General features: G+C 32.1%; 1 protein-coding gene across 1 annotated transcript; it reads right to left on the bottom strand.

The window, feature by feature from the left end:
- Positions 1–1,200: 1,200 nt before the first annotated feature.
- On the bottom strand, positions 1,201–24,144 carry LOC127723521 (protein disulfide-isomerase A6 homolog). Its single transcript, XM_052230159.1, has 12 exons — positions 24,006–24,144; positions 18,909–19,044; positions 18,296–18,353; positions 17,858–17,984; positions 9,700–9,818; positions 9,073–9,294; positions 8,330–8,482; positions 6,850–7,007; positions 6,370–6,442; positions 4,444–4,529; positions 3,539–3,629; positions 1,201–2,865 (listed from the first exon to the last, which is right to left on the bottom strand). Exons 1-12 carry the CDS (start codon positions 24,016–24,018, stop codon positions 2,800–2,802), a joined length of 1,302 nt encoding a protein of 433 aa, XP_052086119.1. The 5' UTR covers positions 24,019–24,144; the 3' UTR covers positions 1,201–2,799.
- Between the last annotated feature and the right edge of the window lie 444 nt (positions 24,145–24,588).

Genomic DNA, 24,588 nt, shown 5'->3' with positions numbered 1-24,588 from the left:
AACATTTTTGCAATGTGACAGATTTTCTTCATATTCTAGTTTTCAAGATATTAGACATTTATTAGATTTTAAGCCCTGCAAGGTGGTAAAGTTGGTTGGTGGGCTGCAATGAACATCATTTGCTAATTGACAAGACAACCTAAGGATAATCTAGGAACACTTTAATTTTTATTGGCATTGTCGTTTCTGAAATCACTGGGGCAATAAACAAACTAGGCATCAGTGTCTTAAGGGTTTGCTTAATTTTCTACCCATCATATGAACAATTTCTATAAAGAATTGAGTATAAGGTACACAAGATCATCCAAAAATCAAAATTAAGATGCTGATGCCCACACATTTGAAAATAATATTTTAAAGTGTTTGTTGAAAGAAAATTAGTTTTCATTTTAACATCCAGAGAAAAACTGAAGAGAATCCATACTGGAGTTCTAAGATTTCTATTTCTCAATATTTCGTGAAGGTTGGGGTACATTGTACTAGCATAATCAATGATTATACAGTCAACACCAAGAAACAGCTGAGTTTCTCATAAGCAAGCTCCTTGCTTACTTTTATTTTTATCATGTGTTAAAACAGTGGGTCTATTTTTTAATATCCCCATATGCTGAAGGTAAATTTTTTGTATGGAAAGTGGCATATTGCCAGTACTAGTAATGAGGGCCCATAACTCAAAGTATAACAGAATCTGCCAAAACCCATGTCAACTTTTATTTTAGTGTATGCAAGTCTGTCGAAAACTTTCAAAAGCTTTTTTTACAGAGAATTTTAAGGATTACCTAGAATAGAAAGCAAGAATTGGATGGGCAAACGAAACCTGCTTAAAGCAATTTGAGGTACAAAGAAAGACTGATTGAATTTGAGTCAGAAAAATGTGTCTCAGTTTGGCAGCACTTCTACCCTGGCAGTTCTTTCTGGTACAATGCAGGGTATATACATATCTCATTAGCATGTTTTTTTTCTGACTATGCATGTGATATTCGTCATTGAACATTCAGCAGCAATCACTCAAACTATTAAAAAACGTTCTCTACATAGTATTAAAAGCAAGACTGCTGTCTCAATAACATAAATTATCTCCCTTTTACAGAGATATATGTGTTTTTTCTGTATTTAATATTTTTCTGCTTTTCTTTCCTTTGAATAATGTACATAAATCTTCAAAGTTATGTCTAATACATATAAATAAAAAAATAAGACTTGTTTTAAAAAATAATTTATTTATTCATACAATCATAACATATATTTCATTATCAACATTTAATATCTTTAAATCATTCACACATACATCCACCATAACAAGTGCTATAATCATTCACATACATTTACCACATGATCATCATATAATTCAGACCAAATAAAACTAATTCTTGAGTTTCTAGTCTTCAACAAGATCAGTGCTGGGTATCCAAATGCAGCATTTCAATACATAAACATGAGGATCTAGATTTTTTTTTATTTCTTTTAATTTTTTAGAACCATGAGAATACCTTTTTTCTTCATTTCAAGAAAATTGGCTTCCATGACAATTTATGAATCCACAATATTTCTTTTTTAGGATTAAGTTTTTTTAATAGAGGATAAAGATGGTATCAACCATTCACTGTCTTTTCTCAAATAAAATAATGAAGACTTTAACCTAAAAATTAATTTCATGGCCTTACAGTTGTCCTCATTTTCACAGAAGACAATAGCTTAGAATATACAAAATCCAATTGTGCTTAATTTTCATAGAAGACAACAGCTTAGAACTGAAAGATTTTTGCTTTCTAAGATGTTTGTTATTGTAAAATGTTCATATCCCATTTTCTTTTGGTACAAAATTGGATTGCATGTACAACATAAGAAAACAAAACACATATCAATGAACAATTAAAACATCATGTATTCCTTTTAAACACAATTATGACCTTGCATAACAGGATTTCATGACAAAAAATGGAGGATGACTGAGTTTCAAATTTTCTTGATTGGTCAACTATATAACTTTTAACAGCCAATGAAGTCTGCCTGAATGATACCTTCTTTTGTTCCATTCTTGCCTTGTTACATAAGTCATTTTACAAGATTGCTAACAATAAAATTACTTCAAAGAAATATTTAATAATATTCATTTATCAAAATTCCATGATCTTCCAGGACGTGGGACAACAAACAATTTGATTTTTTTGTATCAATTTACATTAAATGTGTCCATTATAGCTATAAGGTGGAATGTGTGTTTGTCAAGGAGACAAATATCAACAACAAGGATGTTAACCACTACAGGTCATCAGAAAGCCTTCAACAATGAGTAAAATCAATTTCATGAAATAACAAAAGCCAAATCCTTTTTCTCATTAGTACATTATTTCATCGTACCCTAAAATATAAATTCAAAATACACTTTTAGTGCAAAATTTCAACTTTTTCACCCTTGGTTGTAAAATCAAATCTAATAAACAGACACTGGACTTTAAAACTAGGTCACACTGACCTTATTCTAACAAAAATCTTAAATTGCTTGAGGTTGAAAAAAAATATACAAACAAATCAAAGAGTAAAAGAATCCAGTATAAAAAATGTAGCAAATCTTTTTTGAAAATCAGTAGCTTTTAATTAAATTGGATGACACATCCTTTAATATTTTTCAAATAGCAACTAAAAATATAGTCATGGCTTCCACTAAGATATCTCCAATAAAATTAAATAACCACTGATTTGTTAAGTATTACAAAGTAATTTTGACATGGTTTGATGATCAACTCCTCCATAACATAATGAGCAAACTAACATTAACTCTGTCTACAGTTCGTTGTATTACAATTCATCCTTCAAATCGTCCAATTCTACATCAGACAAGTCTATATCATCTTCTACTGGTAACTGCAAATAGATGAATCATCATTTAATTTGCATTAATAAATATATGACCTTTGAATTTCAACTTTATCATAAAATATCAGAAAAGCCATAATTTGGTTCTTAAATGAATATATTTCAAAAGCCTTAAAGCTGGATAAAACAAATTTCTTCATAACTATGGGCTTCAAAGTCAGCACATTTTAGATATATTGTCAAAATACAATGATTTTATGCATTTTGTGGATCAAGTGTTGCGGCAAAAGTAAATTATGCTTAAAACAGTTATTTACTATGAGAAAATCGACCAAACACTGAAGTTACAACACAACTTATGCATAATTAAATGGTAACTTCTCCGTAATTTATAATGTGATGTGCCAAAAGACTTCGTTTTGAACTAAAAGTAAAATCACACCTATTGCGAGGTGTATTTTATAGTATTTTGGTCTAAATAAAAAAACAAAAATCTTAGGGCCATTTTGGACCCTTCTTGAACTCCTTCTTTTTCATATGCGCTGCCTGCAATTTCATGTTGCAGTCTTTAAAAGTCTTCCATTCTGTAGATTATCCACAAGGAAGCTGCTTGTACATAATAAGCTTAAAACTCTTCTATCTCATTGACAACTGTCCAGCATCTCATTTTACTAATTCTAACACTGTCTGAAAAGGATATGAGTGAAAAGTAGGATCTTACCTGTCCATCTTTGCCATCCCAAGGCTCTGTTTTATCTACTTTTGGTAAATCTTTTAATGGTTCTGTTGATCCTTTACCATATGATAAACTCCTGAAATTTATAGATATTTATAGATATACAACAATGGAAAACATTGTTTAAAATAAAGCTTAAGAATTGTTTTCACTACTGCTATACATTTTAATTTGATTGGAAAAAGTGTTTGGATTAATTCCTACAAGTAGCAAACTTAAGACCAGTTTGATGGACCTCACTTAGACTGTCCAGATAAGGATAAGCAAATTAGTTTAAAAGATATTATGACAGGTCACACTAATCCAAATAATTTTTTTACAAAATGACCTTTATGTAAGACTATATTTCTTTTGGAATTGCTCACTGTGTGTTAGAAATGTCCAATAAAAGAAAAGTAAATTGTTGCTCATTTAATTTATTATAAGAAAATATAGATTTTTAAATATCTTTCAGCATAATTTTAATCATTCTTATTCAAATTACAGGGAAAACAAATGTGTGAAACATGGTTCATTTTGAGATTTATTCATAAGTCTGTCAATAGATATAAGAAGATATGGTATGAGTGCCAATGAGACAACTCTCCATCCAAGTCAAAATTTATAAAAGTAAACCATTATAGGTCACAGTACGGTCTTCAACACAGAGCCATGGCTCACACTGAACAGCAAGCTATAAAGGGCCCCAAAAATGACTAGTGTAAAACCATTCAAACAGGAAAACCAACTGTCTAATCTATATAAAAAAACGAGAAACGAGAAACACTTATGAACCAAGTCTGTATATATACCCATGTTAACCATATCATTTGTTTTGAAATTCAATACAATGAAGCATGATTATATATAATTTATTGAAGTTTCTATATTGATGGGTATATATTACATACCTTAAATATTCATTAATACCAGTTTCTGTAAATGGTCCTTTTAATAAAACATACAATTTCTTCCTTGAATTAACAGCTGCCATTGCCTGGAATTATATAACAAATATTGTTGATAGCTAGTCAAGTCAAAACTGTTGAAAACAAACATATGGAAACCTGTTAAAACCGAACCATGTGTAAACCAAACTCTGCCTGATTATACTGACCTCAAATCTCCCTTTTATTCCAAGGTTTGTTCCATAAAACATGGGAAGGCACTTTGATAATGGGGTAACCATATCTATAGAGGCAAGTTTAGAACTTCTGTTTCACTCACCATACAAAAACACCGACCCAAAGTTTGTAAATTTAATATTCCTTCCCTAGGTCCCATGTATGATTTTATGGATCTGCCCATATCTTTTTTTTTAAAAAACATTTTTTATCTTACAATTTTTTAATAATCAAATCCACAGTTAACATGTCGTAACTAAGGAGTGACATGCAATTTTGAATTACTTGGATCAACAAATGTTCGATTACTACAATTATATTAGCTAAAATAAAACAATGCATACCTCAAAAACGCTGTTTTAATGTGATTTTATCTAAATTTGAATATATATAGTAGAATTAACAGAATAACCTTCGGTTTGGAATTTCTCATTTATATGATGTCACTTTTAGCCATGACGTCTATGGGCCAAAATCATTCACAAAGTTTAGAGGAATTTTATCTTATTTCAAATTTATACATTTTTTCAAGCACTAACATATTTCTTCATTCTAATATGACGTGCTTCTTTCGCTTTGTAAACAACATCGTGATAAAATTCTCGATATATCTATACTTAGCGCAGACTCAGAGATATACATAATAATGGATGTTACAATATACCTCCCTCGTAAATCCACATGTATTGGCAAACGCTGTGCCGAATTTTATTGTTTTACAAATTGCAATTGAAAATAGACTACAGAACTTTTATTCTTATTCGGATGCATAACAAAAAGAATTAATGCACAAGAGCTCGGAGAAATCTACAAAATCAAAATAAAATAAAATTCCGCGAAAGTCCATTAATGCTTTTGGCGCATTTAAGTCATTTCAAAACATGACATCATACAAATGAAAACGCTAAAGCTGAAGGCTTTTCCGTTACGTGAACCATCGAAATTCGTATAATATTACATTAAAACGGATTTTTGAGGTAGGTGTTGTTTTATTTTCTATTTTATTGCATTATTCGCATATTTACTGATTTCAGCAAGTCAACATGGCGGCTCCTTAGTTACGAAATGTCAACTTTGGATTTGACGGTAGCTTACGAGAAAAACATGTAAATTAAAAATGGCAAATGTTGGGTTTGAGAATTTAAAGAATTAAGCACATTTTTTCTAGCGGTTGTTTACAAAATAATTCATGCAAGCTACATATTTATTAGAATGTTTTAGCTTTATCTAACAGGGAGTAAAAAATAACAGCCACACACACAGCATACCCACCATCGCTTCAGTTTTTTAATGACCGTATTTGTCCTATTAGAATAGAAATAATTCATGGAAGCCATAGATTTGTTGTAAATTTACACATGGCCTGGGCCGTGATATTCGTTAATTTTATCCCTCACTAACGCTCAGGTTAAAATTCGAATATCATGGCCCAGGCCATGTGTAAATTTCCAACAAATCTATGGCTTTCATGAATTATTTCTTAATTTTGAAATGCATTAGAAAAGGAATAACAGTACTGTAGTTGAAGAGTTGCCACGGTCAATTTTGCCTTGAAGGTCGCAAATATCCGTTATACTGTCTCCCCTATATGCGTCGCCAGTAAAATTGCATTTGTGACCATCAAATTGCCAACTGATGGCGGCAACTCTTCAACTACAGTACTGTTATTCCTTAATTTTATATTTTCATACAAAAACAATAACTTATACATACAGGATAACCAAATCCACCAATACCTAAAGTCTTTTCTAAATTGGGTTGTGCAGCAGCTTCAGTCCACAGCCATCTGAAACAAGAAGTCATAATCTGCTTTTTGTGCTTATAAGAAAGTTTTCATATATCTAAATTCCCAACTATTTTCCTGATACTGAAATATATTACAGTTTTGTATGTGTACCTTTTCATACAAGTTAAAACATTTTTTTTTACTTGGTGTTCCTGATTGGAAGGACATACAATGAAGAAAAAGAAGTTACATTTTTAGTGATATTGCTTTTTCTTGTTGTATGTCACATTTGTTTCCCATCTGTTTAATCATTAACATGTACATTGTATTGTTTTGTGTTTCTCCGTCCTCTCCTAACTGAGGTTTTAAAATATATATATTGATTCTACCACTGCAGCAAGTGTGATACCATATTTCTCTACTCGAGACAGTTAACAGTTAACAGAGTTATTGCCCTTTTTACTCACCCCCACTGTTGCTTTTTATATTTTTCTCCCATAGTTTTCAATGTTGCTATGTATTTGTTTCTACAGGCTGACTGACAGTCTAAAATGTGAGGGAGAACTGCTACAACACAAAGCTGGCTCTCTTGACAATTCTTGTCAAATACGTCTTGAGTTGTAATCTGCAAAGAAAGAAACAACAAGCATTAAAATAAAAAACACATGATGATAATTATGTATCAAACGTATAAAACATTTAAATGCAAGTCTGACTCTCAACACAATGAGTAAATTAGGCGCTCACCCCCAGGAATTAAATTGAAATGGGGCAAGCAATAAACAAATGCACTTGGCCATGTTGGTGAGAAACATTTTTGAGAAATTTCCTTGATCATTTCTGTTTTTCAATCGTGAAGTGAATGCTCATTGTTGAAAGCATATTCCTAATTGCACAATTAATACACTTTGTAAGTATTTATAATTTTGGCTATTATCTATTCTTTTGTCTAGCATATTCTGTGGTTGACATTAAAGATTTTCACTGCGTCCAGATTCCTTGTAATATACAATTGTGCAGTATGCATTTTTCATTATCCTTTCTGACTTTTCTGACCATCTCTTCAATTTTTGGTCACCACTTTCATGACTTTGAATTTTATTCTTGTTGTTTAGTAATTCTGCTTTGATGTCCTTGGATAGCTGTTTTGATTTTTGTTTTGTGTCTAACTCCAGCAAAACCCTGATGTTTTCAATTAAGTCCCTTATGACTGCCTTAGAAATTATTGATGTCATAGAGAACTATAAGCGCTTCAAGTTTTTGAGATGTTATGTTATGGTGTCTTAAAGTGGACATGCTGCAGCAGATAGAAATTGTTAAGACACGTTTGGCCTATTTGTGATTTGAAGGACATGTTTGAGCAAAAAGGACTCATTTCTGCAAGGCAGACACGTTTGGCAGGATAGATACTTTTGAGAGTGTTACATGTAACTTGGCCTGAGAACACAGTTATTTCGTAGTGTATTTCTTTTAGACAATAAATTCAAATTCAAATAAATGGGGAATGTGTCCATGGGACACAGATGATGCCCCCGCTTGCATATCATATACAGTTATATAGGGACATAACTGAAGAACGGTAAAAGTGACGCAACCCAAATTTGTTATTGATCTGAGTTTTGTAGTAATAAGTATTTTGTATAAGTTTCCATACCCCTACTTAATATTTCATGCATAAAATATAAAGAAATAAATTCGGAAAGTGTATGAAAAAAATTTGCAAGTTATACACTGTCCACACTAAGGACTATATTTGTAGACAACGAAAAACCAAACGACGATAACTGTGTCCTCTGACCACTTACTTTCTCAAATTTTTCTTTGCAAAAGGGTTTTCTTTAGATTATTTCGATACAAGCACTTGTACAACATAACATAATAAAGAAAAGGCTAAGTTGCTTTATCAGTTGCTATGTGTAAGTGTTTCTAAATATGGCAAGTACCTACCTCATATATTTCTGGTGCTGGTAGGTTAGCAGTATATCTGTCATTAACCCAGGCTACAATATCTGAAGCTGTTCTTCCTCCATCATACTCCTGTGCATCACTCTCAGACTTTTTACCAGCTGGAAACATCTTAATTGTTGGATAACCTCTAACCTGTAACATTGATTACATTAACATTTAGAATAACCTCAGACCTGTAACATTGATTACATTAACATTTAGAATAAACTCAGACCTGAAACATTGATAACATTAACATTTAGAATAACCTCAGACCTGTAACCAGGTAACATTGATTAAATTATTATTTTGAACATACTATCAGATAACATGTTGGTTGTAGTTGCATGGTTCATGTCATATTTGTTTTTTCTAAATTGTTTTGTTATAAATTAGGCTGTTAGTTTTCTTGTTTGAATTGTTTCACATTTATCGAATGTGTGGGCCTTTAATATATAGCAGACTACACAGTATGGATTTTTCTCATTGTTGAAGGCATATAATTGCTTACTACCACTTTATTTTAACTCTGTTGGAAAGTTGTCTACTTGGCAATCATACCACATCTCTTTATTTTTATATATGTCTACTAAGGTTCAGGTCCATGTGACCTCAATGTCATGGTACAGTACCTTAAACTAAAACTTTAACCAACCAACTTACACCTGAAAAGGACGGACATACATACCTAAATCAAAAGATGTCCCCATCTATGGTAAGTGAGCCATAAAACAAATACCTACCCCATATCTGTTAGCCATGACTGTGTGGACTGTGGCATCAAGAGTTCCCATTTTAATCTTCCCTTTAAGTTGTGTGGCAGCCTGTGTCCAATGTGGAGCCAAATTTTTACAGTGGCCACACCATGGAGCAAAGAATTCAACAAGCCACATGTCATCACCATTAATAACCAAGTCTTCAAAGTTACTGTCTGTTAATTCAATCACTGCACCTGGGTCAGGTTTCTGTATGGATAAGAAAAAATATTTTTTAAAAACTTTCAATTACAGTATTTACCCAATTCATGTAATTTGAAGTTTAATTGTGTTCTCCCTAGCATTTTCAAATAGACTTGAAATAGCACTGCTCCTCTAAAATTTAAGCACCACATTTATAATGCATTATATTACCATAGTGCTATAAGTCCCTTTGGAGAACGTTGAAGTATGCATGTACATTTATTTGACAAGTTTGTATGTTCTAATGAATTCTGGTGTAGACTCTACAAAGAAATACCTGTTAAAACTAGGACCACAAAGTCTACAGTATTTAGAATAGAACAACATTTTTTACCCTTATGCTTTGATCCTCACAACTGTCAAATTCTACCCCATCTTTCAACCTGACCTTGACATTGTATGATAACTAACCTGAGATCCACCGCCACTGCCCCCACCACCACTTCCACTCTTGCCCTGCATTCTGTCTCTCACCATTGATTGTACTTTGCTTAAGGCAGTGTTTATAATAGCATCAGCAGTCCTACCTCCTGAAATGTTATAATCATAGTTTATCTTAGTCTGGATTAAAAATTCTAGGATATGATTCAGAGTTCATACAGATATAATTTCAGAATACATATTTTTAATAAACATGATAAACAGTCAGGGGAGTTACTTGTACAAGTGATTTTTAAAATCACTTTCTCAAGTGATTTTTTCAACAAAACTAGAGTTAATTCCCTTTCATTACTTTTTAAAAATCACTTCTACCAGTGATTAAAAATATTTTTTTAAATCACTCATTCAAGTGATTATTATGTTTGGAAAATTAAAGTTTCAATAAGAAACCAGGGTTATCTCCCTCTTTCAGAGGACAACATCACAACAGGGGTCATTTTGACATTAGCTAATAGAAGACACCTGTTTAAAAGGTGAAAATAAATAAAAACTAACTTGTAAGGAGAAAAATTTATTTTCTGAACAAACAATAGCATTAGAAATGATTAGTAGCAATCTGTTCAAATGTTCTTTCAAATAAACTGCTTGCATATACTGTAATAAAGGGACATAACTCACAAACTGTAAAACTGATGCTACCATATTTGTAGTCGTGCTGAGTTTGGCGGTAATAAGCATTGTCTATAAGGTTCATTACATTTGGTTGAGGCAAAGTTAAGTTAGAGAACGGAAACCAATTTTGGGATGTACAGACAACATGGACAAGGGTAAAACTTAATGCCCCTACGCTACAGCTGGGGCATAAAAAGGAACAATAAAAACTCATAAACTGAAAATGCTATATATATATATATGACCAAAAAAAATCACAAACATTTTTACATACATTTGTAGAAAACTAAAGACTCAAACAGTAATAAATAAGATTTTCTGGTCATAATTATAATATGTAGTGAAGTTAATGGAATATAATCATTCATTAAAAAAATAGTATTGATCACTGGTATAAATAAAAATAAAACACTTCAAAGGGTGTCTTTCATCACATACATTTTGAAATAATGTAAATCACTGGTACAAATGATTTTAAATCACAGCACAGAGTGATTTTCATTCAATTAGAATGTTAATCACTTGTACAAATGACTTAAAATCACTGTGAATTAAAATGTGTGTTTATCTCTGATACCAGCAGTATTTCCAATTAACTTCTATGGTGAAAAACAGATATGTTTTTTTTTAATTCAAAATAAAAAAAAACTATATTTATCAATCAAATCAAATCTGTTGTAAATTGTATAATTTCAGAGGGCTGAAACAAAATGTGTGCAACAGCAATTGAATCTTAATAAACAAGAGGCTCTCAAGAGCCTGAATCACCTACCTGTTATTTTTTGCTTTAATCTTTCATCAATGATTATTTTTGCTTTTCAATATATATTAATAATGAGTGGCTTAAAAATACCATTTAAATGTTCTTTAATGAATTGGTGGCCATGTTTGTTGGTGGATCAAAACTTCGGATACAATTTTTAAACTAGATACCCTAATGAACATTCATTTAAAGTTTGAAGGTATTTGGCATAGTAGTTTCAGCGGATAAGTTTTTGAAATAGTTTATGACGACAGACGCCAAGTGATGACATAAGCTCACATAGGGCACTTACGGCCTCAGTCAGCTAAAAAGGGGGGATGACTTGAGTGACTTTTATTTACTGTTCAGAGTGATTTCAACAGAACACTGGTAGAAGTGATTTCCAATTAGAAACCCCTCCCCTATTTGAAACCCAGTACCAGAATATTAATCTTTATTTAATGACCAGGACTAATCATCAATGATTGAACTCTGTTGCAGATTTTAGTCTTTGTAAGGGTTGAAACAGAATGCAGAGGTCATAAAAGTTGTCAAATTTTGCAGTCCCTAAGGTAATTTGAATCTTTTTGTCAGAATATAACTATTTCTATAAATTTAAATTCAGATAACATTTTTGTTGTAATCTGGTTCAGCAAGGGGTCCTGACTGTCCAGCACAAGATCATTCATGAAGAAAAAATTGATTTATCCAGGTGCTTGAAACCCAAATCATTTCAAATTGCGATTAAAATTTATCTGTAAAAAGGTTACATGAACTCGTTTCCATATTTACCTGGCATTATACATGGATGAAAGCAGGGTTCAATTCTAAAAAAATGTTTATTCCTCTCACATTGTCATGTCCCTGGTCAGGATCCTTAAATTAATTTCAAATTACCTTCAAAAACTGACTTACTAAAGTAACATCTTTTCATTGATTACAAAAAAATTATCAATCAGATCAAATCTATAATTTTTTAAGAATATTTCATAGGGCAAAAACACGATAACTGCCAAACCATTTATCAATTGAAAAAAGGGAGGGTGCTATGCTTTCTTTTTTATTTTTTTTTTGCTCACTTATTTGAAAGGTCAGACAAACTAGCAAATTAATGTTAGGCCAGGTCTAAATTTAAATTAGGTCGTTAGTTTTCTCGTTTGAATTGTTTTACATTTCTATTTCGGGGCCTTTTATAGCTGACTATGCGGTATGGGCTTTGCTCATTGTTGAAGGCCATACAGTGACCTGTAGTTGTTAATTTCTGTGTCATTTGATCTCTTGTGGAGAGTTGTCTCATTGACAATCATACCACATCTTCTTTTTTATATCTATTACAAGTATTAGCTACATTGTACTACTACAAGTATTTTCAAATGTATTTTTTTTCTTTAATGTGCATGATGTGTTCTTTATTTCAATAAATTTGAAAATAGGTGTAGCTTGAAGGAAACTGTTGGTTTTTTTTTTTTGGGGGGGGGGGGGGGGGGGGACAAAAGTACAAATATCTCAAATTTTCACAATCGTTTTTTTTAGTATGTTTAGTTGTTTAGTTATAATAACTTTAACTAATGTAGTGAATTTGAATCTTAATCACTGTGTAGAGTGATTTTAATTAATTTTTCTACGTGCATCACTTCAACCAGTGATTTTTTTTACTTTAGCTTCAAAATGCCACAGATCAACTTGATCATTATGATGATGATGCACAAATGCTTTTTAAGTGTATTGGTTTGGGGGGAGGGGGTATTTGAGTGCACATGAAAGGTTTTCCTGACAATTACACCACAAAGTGTTGACGCCAGAAGGAGATAATATATATAAAACAACTTTTGACAAGAATATTTTGTAGTATTTGTGATTATTGTTACGCCTTGAATGTTTTAATTGATAAGAAATATTTATAGCACACAAGGTATTTATAGCCAATTGACCCAATTTATTTATTGAACTTGTCAGTGATCATGGTGATATTTACCAACTAATGTATAAGGGGTGTAAAACCATATTTTCTCATTCAAATGCATTGATCGTCCAAAACTTGGCTATCATGTGTAAAACGATACAAGTGTTCGGTAAACAGGAAGTAACTTTAGTTGTTGAGTGATGAATCTGAAAACGCATCACAGGGTATACATGTGCAAATGAGCAAATATTTATATTATTTGAAGAAACTTTTCCCAAAGAACTGTAAATCTATCTTGTATTAAATGGTCAAAACATGTCCAAGAATTTTGTAATATTTCTGGACTTACATGTATATCTTCTTTATTATTAAAAATAAGTGTACCCGTCTTTTAGAAAAGTTGTTCAAAATTATGAAATACATGTATAATAATTTTTTCCCTTTTAACAGTCTATGCCAAACAGTTTTAGAGTTTGTCTGACTGAAAAAGAAATTTGACCTTTTCGTCTATATTTTCAACTAAAAAAATCTGAAAATTTCTGTCTGACCGAATGACTTTTTGTCTGACATTTTGTTGGTCAGTCAAAGTTTGGGATAAACTGTTTTTAAGTTAAAAAATATAAGTTTTACGTTTTACAACAGTAAAATGACCCCTTGTCTGAGGGACAGTCCCTCATTAAAGGGATATCCCTCATTTGGGGGTTGTTCCCAACCTGTTATAATAGTTAAGAAAACCCATAAGACCACGCAGTCCAGGATAAATAATAATGTAAATCACTTGTACAAATGATTTCAAATCTGATCACTGCACAGAGTGATTTACATTAAATAATATAAGTCACTTGTACAAATTAAATGATTTCAAATCACTACACAGTGATTTTCATTATGGTGAGATCATATGTTTTCTTACCTCATATGAATTTGTACTATATATGCATGCTTTTTTAATGGACATTGTGATGTTAAAATGCTTTCTTAATAGTAAGACAAGGGTGCAAACGCTGAAATGTCTCGCCTTCTTTACTAATCATTGATATCATGTTGATAGTCACAAATATAAAGCTTAACTACAACTATCACATAAACTTAACATGATCCAATAAAATGAGGCCAAGGTCATATAAACCAAACAAGAAATACATTTACACCTTACAATCATTCAATACACTAAATATAGTTGACCTATTGCTTATAGTTTCTAAGAAACAGACTTAATCAAGAAAACTAAACATTGACCAATGAACCATGAAAATGAGGTCAATGTCATATCAGTGTTCTAGCTTGAATCTCAGGGCAGAAGGGTGCTAGTTGTCTGAAAGGGCACTTTAGGTTATAACCCAGATTTTAAGGGCAATGTTGGACAGTGTATAAATTACCTTGAATATTGCTAGGCTCAGCTGGAGAACATGAGTTGTATGATATGAACCATGCCAGGCAGACATGTACAGCTTACAATTCTTCCATACAACAAGTATAGTTGACCTATTGCTTATAGTTTAAGAAAAACAGACCAAAACACAAAAACTTAATACTAAGTAATGAACCGTGAAAATGAGGTCAAGGTCAGATGGCATCTGCCAGTTGGACATGTACACCTTACAGTCCTTCCATATACCGAATATACTAGACCTATTGCTTATAGTATCCGAGATATAGACTTGACCACCAAAACTTAACCTTGTTCACTGATCCATGAAATGAGGTTGAGGTCAAGTGAAAACTGTCTGACGGGCATGAGGACCTTGCAAGCTACGCACATACCAAATATAGTTATTCTATTACTCATAATAAGAGAGAAATTAACTTCACAAAAAATCTTTACTTTTTTTTCAAGTAGTCACTGAACCATGAAAATGAGGTCAAGGACAATGGACATGTGACAGATGGAAACATCGTAACATAAGGCATCTATATACAAAGTATGAAGCATCCAGGTCTTCCAGCTTCTAAAATATAAAGCTTTTAAGAAGTTAGCTAACGCCGCCGCCTACTGATCACTATCCCTATGTCGAACTTTCTGCAACAAAAGTCGCAGGCTCGACAAAAAACCCATAAGACCAGGATAAATAACAATGTAAATCACTTGTACAAATGATTTTAAATCACTGCACAGAGTGATTTACATTTAATAATATAAATCACTTGTACAAATGATTTTAAATCACTGCACAGAGTGATTTCTATGATGGTACAAATGATCTTACTGCACAGTGATTTTTAATAATTTCATATAACATGCATAAATCTGAATGTTAGATTGTTAGATCAACAAGCATTCTGGGAGTATTGCATGGCAATATATAGTCCCCTACCCGTTAAAAAATCATTGTACTGGAACAAAATGCTAACTTGATCTGTAACTTGTCATGATAAAACTATATAACAATTATCAAATCAATATCTTCAAGCATGACGAAACAAAGTGAGGAAAACTGATTATTTGAGTGAATTTTCCAAGTCCGAGGACCATAACTCTGCACGAAATCTTCAGATTGGAACAAAATTCAAACTTATCTGTGACTTGTCAGGATAAAACTATATACCAATTATCAAATCAATATCTTCAAGCTTGACCGAAAAAAGTGTGGCAACCTGATTTTTTGAGTGAAATTTCTAAGTTCAAGGACCATAACTCTGCACAAAATCATCAGACCGGAACAATATGAAAACTTGATCTGAAACTTGTCATAATAAAACTATATACCAAATATCAAATCAATATCTTCAAGCATGAAGAAAAAAAGTGTGGAAAACTGATTTGTCAGACTGACGGATGGACAGACAGACGGACGGAGTGCAAACCTAAAGTCCCCTTCGACTTTGTCAGTAGTTAGGGGACTTATAAAAACAACAAATATGAAATATGCATGATAATGTGATAGAACATTTAATGCCTAATGCAGTAATGGTTAATCACATAGTCTATATATGCAACTGTTTATCTGTTTATTTTCCTGAAACACATAGTACATGATATGCACAATTTATACAACTGCATGTACAAATGTAATAAACTATAAAAAATACACTTGGAGATAAATATGCAAGTTATTTGTTTACCATTTCTGGCAAAAAAAAATTATCTTTGCATGTTAGTTGTTACGAAGTTTGGTAAAAAAAGATCTGCTTTATTAAGTCTGTATTTATCAAATAAATATTTAATATTTCCGTTTGCAGTGTGAAATTATAATAAAAAAAGAAAACGCACAATGATTTCATATTTATTTTATCGTGCCAAAATTATTTTCTGACATTCTGACAAACATGCACGGGGAAATTATTTAAACTTTTTAAGTCGTCAGGAGTTAATCCCCTTTAAGTTAATACCATTCCCAAAAATCACTTGCTGAAATGATCTTTTGTACCTGAATAAAAAATATCACTCATTGGCGTGATTTCCAATCTTCAGAAGGTCCAAATTTCTGACCACGCGAGTACTTGAATTTCAATCGAGAGTACGTAAATTTTTCAACGTCAAAACGTAGTTTAAATGTTGAAGTTTATCGGAAAAATATTCACAGTATCAGCAAAAATCTTATAAAATCCCCAGACTATTAATATTTCGAGGCTATTTTTAGTCATTTTCAATCAATTTTTGTAAACTCCTTATCTTGTCAATGTTTACAGTATTTTCCCACCATATCTTTGGAAAACCACGTGGTTTCCGCAAAATCTCGCGAGATTACAACGAGCTACAAATTGCGGGAAATTCAAATTTTCAATTTTATTTACCGATCGCTATGTTTCTATGCAAAAATAAAAAATCACGCAAATAAGTGATTTTAAAAATCACTTGTACAAGTAACTCCCCTGACTGATAAAGGATCTACAAGTTTTTCTTGTAACTAGATAAAAACATTTCAAGCAGAGAATTTAAACCAAGGTTTTGTGATAAAAAGTACCAGTCATTCTTTTACATGGTTAAAGATCCCGATGAGTATCAATTCCTGTATGAGGGTCTGGTTGGAGTTTACAGAATAGAGAAAAATAGGCTTACATAATAAAGAATAGAGGGGTGCTGAAATATATAAAGAACAGAGAATAATGGGGTGCTGAAATATATAAAGAATTGAGAATAAGGGTCAAAATAAATAAATAATACAGAAAAAATTATCTAAAACAGCTAAAGAATAAAGAAATGAAGGACCCCCATCCAGACCCTCCTGTATCATCAACTGAACAACATGTAAACAATCTGCAATCCTTCCATTAAATTGTAGAATAAGTAGTGGAATAAGATATGTACATTTATGGTTAAAGCCTTTAGCCATGATTAGCTATCATACAATTAATTTTCATGATTTAACTATTTGTTTTGCAATCAAATATAACAAGCAAAAATTAACATGATTAAATCATAAGTTTTTATCATTGCTTGGTTCTTCCAATTACATTTTCTACTCAATAGAAACACTGATTTCATTAACATGATTAAGAAAGTTCACTAGTCTTAAGTTTAAGAAACAGTTAATCTTGTATATGAAATACCTGTGCTCAATACATACATGTAGTATTAAGCTACAACAAAATGTATGTGTCTATGCATTTGATTTTGGGTGTAAGCATTTCAAAATTAGGTGGAAACAGAAGTTCTAATGATTTTTAATATTTTGTATAGAAATAGTTTCACTGTCAGAATCATTTGAGAAATAAGAAGTTTTTAACCAGATTTTGCTGTGATGAAGTTCATGATGTTTTTAATGAAATAAGAAAATGAAAAGATGGTAATTTGGTAATGTTATTAAATGGGAAAAGTCAGAGGAACTTGAAACGAATTTCTGAATTTACAGTAATCAATTATATTAATGTTGGTGTTACAGCAAACATAGTTAATGTGTGATTCATTTCTGAGTGTAAGAAACACTAACCTTGATAATCTTCAGGCTTATTTTTGTTAAGTCCAAATATTTTAATGGTAGGAAAGCCCTGAACACTAAATCTTCCTCCAAGATCTCTATGGTCATCTGCATTCACGGCTCCTACTTTAACAACACCCTGAAAAATTAAGAACAAAAGTCAGATTCAGAAACTGAAAATAAATCTAACATGTATAGGGCCACTTTATAAACTAACACACAGCAGTCTTCACTACCAGCAACTGTAAGGATCACCACTGACTTTATCTTGAAGACTGACATAACGAACTTGTACTTAATTTAAAGAAAAGACCTTAAAAAAATGTATCATGTACAAATATTACGAAACAAAGAATACATAGTATGGTATTGACCTTGAACTTTAAAACCAATGAAAATTAATAAACTACATGTATCATTAATATATTGTATGTTACATCATCCTCTTACCTGGAGTGCTTTGGCTGCTTTTTTCCATTCAGGTGTTAAAGATTGACAATGTCCACACCTGTACAGGTAAAAATATGTAAATGTTAAAACAACAGTCTTGTAATTCAGTATATGATATATTTCTCATATTACTATTCTCTAACACTGTTTATGGAGATTGATTGATTGATTGTTGGTTGCTTAATGTCCAGTGGCAAATATTTCATGCATATTCAGGACGACTGTTTATGGAGACACCAGACCAATAACAACATAAAACAAATATACAGAATCTTTTGTGATTCATGAAAACTAAAACTTATTATCAGATACCTGAAAAGCATAAATTTAAACTGATCTGAGCAGTCTGACAATATCATTTCAAAAACCCACAAACTATACATTTCCATTCTCAATTTTAAGACTTTCCTTTAAACCAATGAGGCCTGAAATTGAAAAGGCTAGCTTATTGGAGAAAAATTTCGACTCTTTGAAGTATAAAAATACTATACATGTAATGGAATTCTAACTAAAAAAATCACAAAAAGGACAAGCATGACAAGTGACTTTTTAGTTCACATTTTGTTTCCGTTCTGTAAAAGTTTGTATTGATCAGTTTACATGGTATACTTACCATGGAGCATAGAACTCAACAATCCACAAAGCATCACTGCCAACAACTTCTCTGTCAAAATTTGATGGGGTAAGATCTACAACTCCATCTCCACTGGAGTAGAAGGCTGTTGCACCAGCACACAAGGCTGCCAAAACTGCAAAGAAAAATAACTTTATTACAGATTTACGTATTGTATACAAATAGAATTCAGAATAAAAATGGGGAATGTGACAACAACCTGAACAAAGAGCAGAAAATAGCCCAAGGCCACCAATGGGTCTTCAACCAAGCAAGAAAATCATGCATCCAGAGTTGGGCTTCAGCTAGCCTCTTAACAATAATGTATACTAGTTCAGGACGCCACACTAAACTCCGAAACATATAAATGAACCAAAATAAAGACAAACAAAGGCTTGAAGTTCATGACTTGGGACAGGCGCAAAAGATTTGGCAGTGTTAAACATGTTAAACAAGTCATTGCATCTATATTCTATCATAACAGGGTTTGACATGTGAAAAATGGAGATCCTGTTATTAACCTTTCAGAGATCCAACCAAAAACTATCTGTGTGAAATGTTTTTAGAGAATAATCCACTTCCCTTTCAACATGTTAAAACATAACTTTATTCACAGTCATAACAAACAATCTTTTTTGACTCCATCGAGCTTACTGATGCCAATTATAATGCCCTTGATGACGGTTATGTTATCAAATCAAACAAGGCATATGCAGTTTCACTCTACGGAGAATTTTGCCTAAACCATCAACAGGGAAAAAAAAACCTTGTTTAGCATTACATCTTAATCTTTATTTTGAGATAAGCCATTTAAACTTTAAGAATGATAATAGATAAATGAAACATTAGTTTAAGAAATTATCAGACAATTAATTATATAAGGCATCAATGATATTTGTCTTAAAAGAGACTCTTTCATTTTTTGTTTATCTGTTAAAAGAATTGACCTGGCAGGGTTTAATAGAAGAAACCAACAACCTTTTGTGCATGGCCTTAGTTAAGTTGTCCAAAACAAAATACTGTCACCTCTAGGTTCAGCTCTAAAAATGTAGGTTCCATCAGTGTACCATAATCACACGTATATTTTTTTTTATTATTTCTTTGCCTACGATAATTATGACAAACATGACAAACAAAACTTTTCAATATTTTCAATGAAATCCTATTGTATCTTTTTTTTATGCACTGTTATAAAACTTATTACATTGGTTGCAATGAATTATTATGAATTCCCAGTGATATATTAAAACCTATAATTTCACTCCTCTGACATCATACAACAATGGGTGGTGTCAAGACATTGTCGATGTCATTGCATCGATACAATTCAGGGTTCGACATTTACTTTTATACCAACTTGTCCAGTTGGGCAAGTGCCCTATTACTTTTACTTGTCCGAAAGTGAAATCTACATGCCCAAACTTTTACATGCTATTTTTGTGGTTGTAATGTAATACATGCAGACAGCTGGGAGTCAGATTTCTTTTTTTGAGGAATTCCACTGAAAAAACTTGCCAGGGTTGATTGTTGTGCCATGATGGCAGCAACTAGACTTGACCACTGAGATACTATGAGGCATGCATTTATGAGCCGAGGAGGGAAGGAAAAGATCGACGAATATACGGGAATTGGATCATTTACATAGAGATACTCATTTCATAATAATTTATCTAAGAAATGCCATTTCAAAAAACCCTTCTTGATAAACTGAGAAATTTGTTAAAGTTTAATTTCATTTTCTCTTTCAAGCTTTTATGTTTTTCATCTTAGGGAAATACACATCCGATGTCAAATTCTAAAGTTAGAACAACGAAAATAGACCTCCGCTTTCCATTGGTCAGTGGGAATAACACGTGCGTAGGAAACGCCCGAGTGGTGTCCCGATTGATAACGATAATGATGAAGCAACGCCGCGGCCGCCTGATTGGCTAATATTTTTAAACGTGATCTATTTTTGGTAAAATGGGGAATTCAGTGCGAACAAATGACGAAATATACGCATTGAAGGGGGGTTAAGACCACTTTACTCGACCGTGCGGTGTTATCACTGAGTAATCTTTGGACAAAACAACAGACATTATTGATTTTGTGAAATTTTAATCATATAACACTTTTTTTTCACTTGCCCAATCGGACAACCAAGATGATGTTTTTACTTGTCCGAATACAACATTAATTTGCCCCGGGCAATCGGACAACCGTAAGTGTCGGACCCTGCAATTGAGAATGAGTAGAAAAAGATATGATATAGTTCCTCACTGTCTGTCATTTATTTTCTTTATTTCCATTAAAAAAGCCCATGGCAGAGCTCCAGATAAGCTGCGTATTTGCGTGATCACGCAATACAAATAATTAAAAACCCAATGCATTTGCCCATTGCAGGGTTCAATAACCCAATTAATTCAAAGGAAAACCCAATAATATGCCAAAACCATGAGTTCTTAACTCTTTTATTCGCTATCGTTTGCGTTATTTACCCTTATCTGATTACAGTCGTCGCGTAAATCTATTTTTATAATATTTATAATTGGAACTGTCCTTTTGTTCTTAAAATAGAGCCCTGCATCAAGTAGCTGTAATGGGTCCCTGTTGGAATTTTCCGTTGCTCAAAAGGTACACGTGTTTATGAAAACATTTCGATCTTCTCAGCGTTTATCCAATTAGCGTGTGACATGCTGTCATATTTTTTCGAATTGCTCGGGATTTATCATAACATACAATGAATTAAAACGAAAGTAAATGTCCAATAAAAATATTGAATAGAAGCATGTTTTCGGCTTCTTTTTGATAGCTGAGGGAAAGTTATGATGATAACAAGACTCAGCTAGTGATTTTAGGAAGCGTCCATTGAACGCACGGGCGTGTTTGCGTACCTTAACGAGAACATTGCTATAGAACGATAAACACGGGGTTTCATCAAAAACGAAATCAGTTGGAAAAAGTGAAAGGCCAAATCAATTATGACATGATATGTAGTTGGAAAGCATCGGAAACCAAAAGTTCTGAAAAGGGACAACTTAATCCAGATTTATGTAAATTGAATTAAACAAAAACAGTTTATATCTTAGTTTTTTTTCTCATTTGAGTTGATGAATGAATACACATATCCGTTTTTTACGTCAACTTATGCATCTTGACACTTTCTTTGTTTTGGTCTTAATTGTTCTGGATGCTTAAGATAGTTGTCTTATTGGCAAGTGCAGTATAACATTGTCATTTATTTACTTGATGTTGCAGAATTATTTGTAAATTTGTAAAATGTGGTCTCCATCATTAAACCACCCTATAAATCTCAAGGTTTTGGGGTATATCTTAAATCTGGTGAACTACTTTTTATTTTAATTAAAAAGTAGATCTGGCAAATAGGTGAAAGGACTGGCAAAACTTTCTTACAGCACCTAAATTTCACATATATTACATAAAAATCTAAACACTTAGCAAAACCTACCTCAACTATAAACTGTAGGGTGATCATATGGGATCTAGAAAGGCAATTAGTTACTGTCCAACTAGTGACACCAGCTGCAGTTTACATAAGTTTTGAGAAAATACAAAACTGACAGAACGTTTAAAACGGGACACAAATTAAACGTACAATTGCTCGTCAGTGAATAAACCAAATAAAACAGCTAAGCACATATACAAAGAAAGAAACACATTTAAGATGGAAACACATCTGGGGTTGATATAATGTGATTATAACATGCCTAAATATTCAATATTGTGTTGATGAAAAAACCCAATACATTAAGGAGCTTGGTGGTGAAAAACCCAATTTGATATTTGCTTGAGGGGTGAATTGGAATTGATAATGCAATTAAAAAACTTTATCACCCAATTACATAAAAAAATGGTGGGTAAAAACCCCAATTTGTGAATTCTTATCTGGAGCTCTGCCATGGTCAAGGTAATAAAAAGAATAACTAATCCAAGAATTCAAATATCGAAAAATATTCAACACTCTGACAACACCTGACTGAAAAACACTGATAATTAACTCATGAGCTACATGCATTCATGAATTCCTGTGTTGTTTGGTCACTGGTTAAATATTTTTCTATAGGCACTGGCTACGATAACCTGCTAAAAGTAACAATAAGAAATAATTGTTACTTCCGAGACTAATTACCGAAATGTGTCTCCAGACAGGGACCCAATTTTATAATTTTTTATTGTTACCTGCAAAATTTTACATTTGCAAATTATGTCATTTTTTATGTAACATCGGGTGTTTGTACTGTCTTCATTTTTTTTATGTTGTTTTACATATTTGAAAAAAATTTATATGAATTGAAATTATTTATTGAAGATAGCAATAATAAATTGTGACATTTACAGAAAAGTCCACAAATTCGAAAGTTGTCTATAGCGAGATGTTTTTAATCAACCCACTTACAAATCTTACATTGACTTAGGCAAAAGTGAATGTCACATTGCCATTGGTCAATACATCTGAAAATTTCTTATGTTAATGTTTTTTACATCATAATTTAATCTTTTAAATTCATTACACAGGTTGCTCGAAAATCAAACATTTTTTTTAGATCAAAGTCTGTCTGATTAAATTTTAGCAGGTAACAATAACTGCATGATATAATTGTTACCTGCATGGTATATAAGGCGTCAAAGAAAACAATATAATAGCCTTTCAAGATGTCATAATTATTTGGACTACCTGCATGGCTGCAATTTCCGTATGAAGTCGGGGCCCTGTCTGGAAATATGTTTCAACCATTAGTCTTGGAAATAATAATTATTTCTTATAGTTACTCTTTGCGAGTAATCGTAGCCTGAGTGACTTTTTTCCATTTGAAATTGAATATTCTTGGATTAGTTCTATAATTACTTCATTATTTAATATCACAAACTAATTTGCTGTGCGCTTAAAAGCCTTCATTCAGTATTCGATAAGTAACTTCTTGATAGAAAACGAACACAAAAAGATAAAAACTACAAATACATGTAGTTTGACAACTTGTGAGTTGTGACAAATCGAAGTTAAAAAAAAAGTACAAAAATTTTTATGATGTCGACGTTAAAAAAAAATAATATAAGGTGTCATAAGCTATTTTGCCCTAAGATCCGTGAAGCACTTACCAAGAACAATCATTTTGGTGTTTTTTTTTCACTTATTTTCCTCTGTAGTAATAATATCTAGATGCAAGTTGGGAATAGTGAAGCTGAACAAATCAACAAACACGTTGATGGAACCGGAAACCGATCGTGGCCCGTTTTCATTGGTCAACATAATTCTTACGTGTAGCAGACATAACCGAGCACCGTTTTCCTTGTCGTTTTTGCGGGAAATTCAATTATTTTACATTTTATAACATGATAAGCTAAACTGGCCAACTGTTTTTTTGTTGCTAATTGTTACCTTTAGAGCGGAGTATTCAGAAGGAATGGCGGACATCTTCTTCTTCTTACGGAAGTCCACCCTATTTGATCCTATTTGCAGGGTCGCCGCATTAAAAACATATTTTAGTTTATATTTTTAAATATGCGTACTTTAAAAAAATTATTAGATTAAGATATGTTATCTGTGTTAGGGTAAATTAAAATAAAATAATACGGATAAAAAGCATTAAAGGTAAAACTTGTATATGTTAGCGGCAATAAGTGAAATTAGGCATTAAGCTTAAATCCAGCTAATGCCTAGGCATTAAGTTATTGCCTGAAA

Source organism: Mytilus californianus, unplaced genomic scaffold (genome assembly GCF_021869535.1).
Source record: "Mytilus californianus isolate M0D057914Y unplaced genomic scaffold, xbMytCali1.0.p SCAF_13, whole genome shotgun sequence".
Classification (NCBI taxonomy): Eukaryota; Metazoa; Mollusca; class Bivalvia; order Mytilida; family Mytilidae; genus Mytilus; species Mytilus californianus.
Note: the sequence above shows the minus strand (reverse complement) of the source record. Positions and strands in the feature narration are given on the sequence as shown.

Bases quoted from the DNA above. Each gene is read 5' to 3' on its own strand.
- LOC127723521 (XM_052230159.1), bottom strand. The intron at 18,354-18,908 runs GTAAGTATACCA...TTACCTGTACAG, and splicing joins GTTGAGTTCTATGCTCCATG to GTGTGGACATTGTCAATCTT. The intron at 9,819-17,857 runs GTTAGTGTTTCT...ATAACATTTCAG, and splicing joins TAAGCCTGAAGATTATCAAG to GAGGTAGGACTGCTGATGCT.